Source organism: Odontomachus brunneus, unplaced genomic scaffold (genome assembly GCF_010583005.1).
Source record: "Odontomachus brunneus isolate Ranch 3 - 2012 unplaced genomic scaffold, Obru_v1 Obru_scaffold_174, whole genome shotgun sequence".
In the NCBI taxonomy this organism is placed as follows: Eukaryota; Metazoa; Arthropoda; class Insecta; order Hymenoptera; family Formicidae; genus Odontomachus; species Odontomachus brunneus.
In genome coordinates, this window is record NW_022639624.1 from 432,637 (window position 1) to 439,065 (window position 6,429).

At 31.6% G+C, this 6,429-nt stretch overlaps 1 protein-coding gene across 1 annotated transcript; it reads left to right on the forward strand.

The window, feature by feature from the left end:
* Window positions 1-3,620: 3,620 nt before the first annotated feature.
* LOC116851382 lies at window positions 3,621-5,859 on the forward strand. Its single transcript, XM_032830720.1, has 4 exons — window positions 3,621-3,915; window positions 4,148-4,307; window positions 4,445-4,602; window positions 4,683-5,859. Exons 2-4 carry the CDS (start codon window positions 4,273-4,275, stop codon window positions 5,099-5,101), a joined length of 612 nt encoding a protein of 203 aa, XP_032686611.1. The 5' UTR covers window positions 3,621-3,915; window positions 4,148-4,272; the 3' UTR covers window positions 5,102-5,859.
* Window positions 5,860-6,429: the final 570 nt, after the last annotated feature.

Below are 6,429 nucleotides of genomic sequence, written 5' to 3' on the forward strand. Positions count from 1 at the left end.
AGAGAGAGAGAGAGAGAGAGAGAGAGAGAGAGAGAGGGAGGGAGAGCGGATTGAGAGTGTGGAGCGGGCGAGCGAGAGGAGTAAGCAAGAGAGGGGGCGAGAGAGAGAGCAAGAAAGGACGACCATCGACACCACCGCCGCTGACCCACGAGCCGCCACCGACTTTTGTAAGACCACACATCTGCCTCATATTTTGTCCGATCGTCGTAGTCCGTGTCATTATCGCGCACGTACCGTTGTCTCGTCCACGGAGATCGTCCTCGGGTTTTTCATTGTAACGAACTCCTTATCATATCGCGACTACCGACTCGCTTGGTGAACTTTATCGCGCTTCGTACCGGGACGTGCGAGAGTCCCACGAATAAACTAAGTACTCTCGAAAACGAGTAGAACCATTGTCGCCTTTCCTGAACCCATCCCGTCTCTGACTTTAAAATCCTGAGAGCAACCGGCCCCGATGGTTCCGGGACACGTGAATTTTGCGTAACGCATCGCATCTCGCGTTTTCCGAGGTGGTGCGGCCTTTCCGCACCTGGCGCCCAACTACCGCTTACGTTTTAGTGGCGTGCTTCGGAGCCGACGGCAAATTGACGACGCGGCTGACAGGCGACTGTCTGCCGTCACTCGCGAGATAATTTCGCAAGTTGCGTCGCAACTTAAAACAATAAATTATTACCCGATGAAAAATTTTTCATGCAAAATTTTGTATGAAATTTGTCCATACATAATTATGTATAATTATATATAATCATATAAAATTATATATAATTATACACAATTATGTATAACAATATGTATAATTACATATAAATTTATGCGTAACTATGTAAAATTATATATGAATTTATATATATAATTATACATAATTATATATAATTATATATAATTATATATAATTATATATAATTATATATATAAGTAGAATGTATGAACATGAATGGACAAATTTGATACATAATAATATATAATTATATATAATTATATATAATTTTATATAATTTTATATAATTATATATGAAAAATTTTTCATTGGGTATAGTACAAAATTTCAAATCCTTTTACCTGTCAATGGGCGCATTCAGTAGAAAAAGCGCTCAGTGAGCAATCAACGATTATTGGTTCTTGCTATTAGATCCCTAAATCTAGACCAATTACATTGACAAATTACTCAACTGTTGTGCAACTATTGAGTCTACTGAATGCAGCCAATGAATATGCTACGATAATATTTTCAAAAAAATATGGGATCTTTATATGATGTTCCCGTGGAGGTTGGAAGTTATCCTTATCATCTTCATCAGATAGGTAATCAAAAAATATTTCTCACAATATCTAATACATCCATTTTTTATCTAAAAATATTTAATTGTAATGAGTATTAAAGTATAAAAGAAATAACTCAAATAATGTTAAAAAATAGTAACATTAAGAAACATTTGTAGAATTACATACAATTTAAAACAAACTATGCAAACAAATCTATCTTGTTATCAATATTCCCTAATGGCATAATTTATTGTGGACTTGTACCTGCACGAGTCATGTAAAAACAATACTTGCAAATAGGTTAAAACAGTGCGACTTTTTACTTTAGAATAATATTTGAAAAATATAATATATATTTTAATGGTTATATAACTTTAATTAAGAATAAATAAAATTTTATTAGAAAACAACACTAGATAATTTTATAATCAATAATACAATTTTACAAAATTATTATCTCGTATATTTATCACGGTATTGTTCTGCCTAACCCACTGCTTGCAAACGTGTGACAGCATTAGGGCTATCGCACACAAATTGACATAACTGCATATGCATAGCATAAAATCGTATGGACCAATGAGCATCGAATATTAAGCATCGAACACCAATATGGCGACTTAATACTCGATGCTCATTGGTACATACGGTCTTATGCTATGCATATGCAGTTATGTCAATTTGTGTGCGATAGCCCTTAGGTAGCTTTAGGTTGTCATGAATCACATAATAGTAATAGATAGTGGTGTCTGTAACTTATTTCTGCTTTAGGGAAATAACTCGGAGAGGTATTATCGGAAACATCCTATGGGTGCGTTCGCTTGAACGCTTACGCGCTTTAAGCGCTTATAAATATCGCTCACGTCGTTTACTTTGGCGCTATAAGCGCTTAGAAACTGCATGTTGACGTCATGCGTGACATCATAACTCGCGCTTACATTCACTTCTTCTATCGAGGGAGGGCAGTAAAAACGTGAGCACTTATAAGCGTTTATTTTCCAAAGAGAACGATAAGTTAGATTGCGTCGATGAAATCGACGCAATCTAACCTCCAATATAAACCTTAAAATGAAATAGTGTTTCAAAATGACTTCCAACGAGAATAACAAAACCAGAGTAACTCTGCAAGATGTTACAAATAATAAAATGTATACACTTGTTGTTACATCAAATGAGGCAAAACGTGTAGAAACAGGTAAGTTTAGGACACCTCTCATAAAAATTTATTATTTTTGTTATTAAATCATATTTATTTTGAGTAATAAAGCATTGTCCAACAGTAATTTAAAAAAAATAAGTAATATTTCAGCAACATTAGTAATACATTTGATGAAGGAAACGGACTTTCTCACAAATTTATCTAAATCTTCATATTTTGTTGTATAAAACATGAATATTATATGAAAGTTAAAATCGTTGATCTTAAATAAAACAAAAGTTATAAAGTGAAAAGTTATTAAAATGTGACTTAAATACTTCATCATTGTATAATGGTACAATTACTTCCACATAGTTTTTTAACCAAGGTATTGCTTTTTTTTTATTGATTCAATCATTACGGATAAATACTTTTCTAATTCTTCTTTATATAAGTTATTTGTTTCGTTATCATCAAAAACATCTAATGAAACTAATATTTGAGCAAATACACAAACAATTTCCTTATCTTTATCCTCCATTTTTACGTTCACAATTGCTTACAACAGCCAAAGGAAACGGTTTTGATCTTTTTGATGAGTGCGTTTAGAAATCAAAGTAACCGGGCAAAAATAGCGCTCATAAGCGTGAGCACTTTAAGTATGTGAGCGTCCAAAACGAACGCACCCTATATGTCCTTCACACGGAAGCGTCCCGATTGACTACAGTACGATTGGACACAACCAACCGAAAAAAAGAATTATCTTGTGAATTACTAGGTCGAACCAATCATTACAATCTATGTCCAATCGTATTGTGGTCAATCGGGTCTCACCCCTTTCACACACACTACCATAGCCATATACGTATGAATCGTAAGGGCCAGCGCACGAAAATTGCCGTAGTTCCTCACGCCATTTTACATGATAACCTTACGTTACGTGAGACGTAAGTACAGCAACGCACGAAAACGTTACGTTCAACTTACGTCTCACATAAGGTTGTCACATAACGCTGGTGACGCATAGAAAAACTTAAGCAGTAAGACGTAAGCAGTAAGCGAATCAGCCAATCACAGTCGTTGATTCTTGAACCGTAAAAAAAATTAACGACTGTGATTGGTCAATTTGCTTACTGCTTACGTCGTACTGCTTAATGCCTGTTCTACAATACGTCGTATGTCGGAGTCGGATGTCGGACGCATGCGCACTCGGTTGTCGGCTGTCGCATAAAGCTGTCGGGAGTCGGTTGTCGCTATCGTAACGAGAGTTGGTCAACTCTCATCTTTTCCGACATCCGACTTCCGACTGTACGACTATTGTAGTATACAGTATAATCTTATTTTCATCATGGAATGTACAAGTTTAGATGAAATAATTATTGATTTTGTGCGCGAAAATTATTGTTTATATGACAAATGTAATATAGATTTCAAAAATATTAGGAAAAAAAAGGATGTGTGGAAAAATATTTCCGAAACTTTGAAAACTTTATATACAGTAAATATGTCAGGTAAGTTTTTTTAATTATTATGTATAACAGAAATCCTGATAACATGTATATTTTAAAGACGTCTTCTCAACAAATATAAAATAATATAATGTATAACAGTACTGTTATCTTACTGTTATTTTGTGTTAGGTTTCTGATGTCTTTAAGACATACATGTCATCTGGGAAGACAATTTATAATGTTGAACAATTTATAATATCAAAATATAATGTAAAATTATTATATTTTGTAGCTGAAGAAGTTGAAAAACGATGGTCATCTTTAAGAGATATGTTTAGTAGAGAGAAAAGACGACAAGCATTACCACCTTCTGGTTCTGGATATGAACCTGTGAAGGAATAGGAGTTATACAGAAATATGTTATTTTTAACTCCTTATATAGCTCACAGAAAGCAAGTCTTTAGTTTTTAGAATATTTTTTTATTATTGATTATTTCATATTTATTAATACTTATTTTTTTATTTACTTGTTAATATTTATTGTATAATTTTATTTCAATTATAGTTATTTTAATAATTTTATTTACAGAACAAAAACATCATTTGTTCAACAGAATCAATCACTAAGTTCATTACAAACAAGTACAACAAATACTTGTTCACCGGTAAAAAAATCCAAGCAATCTTTCAATATTTCTTCACCGTTATATGATCACAATTACAATGGGCCTGTTGAATTAATTGAAGGTTAAAATATATTAAAGAAAAGTATTATTATTAAAAGTATTATTTTTAATATTGATATTGATATCATAAATTATTTTCAGAGGATACACCGTCATTAAATATTGAAAATGAGGAAATAATTATGACAACTAATAATGAGATCTTAAATAGGCCTGCCAGTACACTTTCTAGCTGTAGTAGTACTAGCAGCATCCAATTGGAGACAAGTACGAAATCCAATTCGGTAAACTTAGAACGTCCATTAACATTAAAGTCTTTTAAAAAAATAGTGCCGGAAATGGACGAATTTGCAAAACGTCGGAGGAGCAAAGAGGATAAAATTGATCGCGAATTAGCAGAAACAAGTAGAGAAATATCAGTTGCTATCAAAGAAGTATCATCTCAAATACATTATGATAAACATTTCAAAGATGGTTACATGTTTGCTGTAGAAGAAGGATTAAAGTATGTTTCTTCTAAAAATAAGACACAATGTCATAGAAGTTCTTCAAATTATTAAAAAATACGAGGAAAGGCAATAATTAGTTTTATAGTTTTACATTAAAAAGTAATTAAAATTAAATAATTCAAAATATTTAAAATAAATTTGAGTTTTATATGCTGTTCTTTATATTTTATGTTTCACAAAAGATACAGAAAGACTTATATACAGTTATAAAAATATTATCTCTATAAAGTTTCTTTTATATTTTATGTTTAAAGTTATCTAAGTTTCTTTTGTTTTATATTTTTAGTTTCAATTAAATAATAAAATGTATTTTAAGTTTCCATTAAAGTTACAACAGAGTACAAATTAAATAATACAAGTAGTATTTCTTGTGATATGTATGCTGTTCAAAAAATTTGTGTTTTATAAACAATATTGTTATTATTTTATTAATTTTTATATGTATTATTAAGACTGATATGTATTAATAATATTGATAAGACTGATATGCATTGATAACATTGATAAAAATTATTTGTAATAATAAGATTGAGATAAGACATTAGAAACAGGATGATTGTGATTATAAAGATTACAAAGTTTTATGTACAATTAATATTATTTATTAATAACGTAATTACAAAAACTTTATATGTAATTTTTTATTATTTTTATAAGATATTTATATGCATTCCCATTGATATGGAATACTTCCTTGTTCTGAGACAAAATATCGAGCAAGAGTTTCCCGTTGTCTCATAGCAGCAGCCGTACCAATGTTGGCACCAACTCGCCCTAAAGGATGAATAAACCCTGTTTCTTCTATTTCATTTCGCCAATTCCCTGGTATTATCTCACCATTAGTTAGTCTCACCATAACACGTATATTATATAACAGTTATATTGTTGAGTAGGAAATTACAGCTAACATATATGCTACATGTAACGTTGTATTTGCTGGGTATAGTTTGCTTTTGGCATTCTTGTGGCACGATGGCGAATACTACAAAAACTTTTAGCTCTGAAATTAAATACTGTGGAGAAAATAGTGCAAGCTATAACTTGTTTGCATAATTATATTATAAGTACCAATTTACAAATTAATTCTTATTTTAATGAAGGAATGATTGATCGAGAGGTAACTAATGGTGAGATAATACCAGGGAATTGGCGAAATGAAATAGAAGAAACAGGGTTTATTCATCCTTTAGGGCGAGTTGGTGCCAACATTGGAAATTACAACTAATATGTATGTTACATGTAACATTGTGTTTGCTGGGTAATAATTACAATTGTAAAATATAATTTATGAACTAACCTCAATGTTGCAGCAATTCTAATTTCAGTTGGCAACGGTTCCCTTTTACTTTTTTTTTATAATTTTGGTTTTAATAGATTAT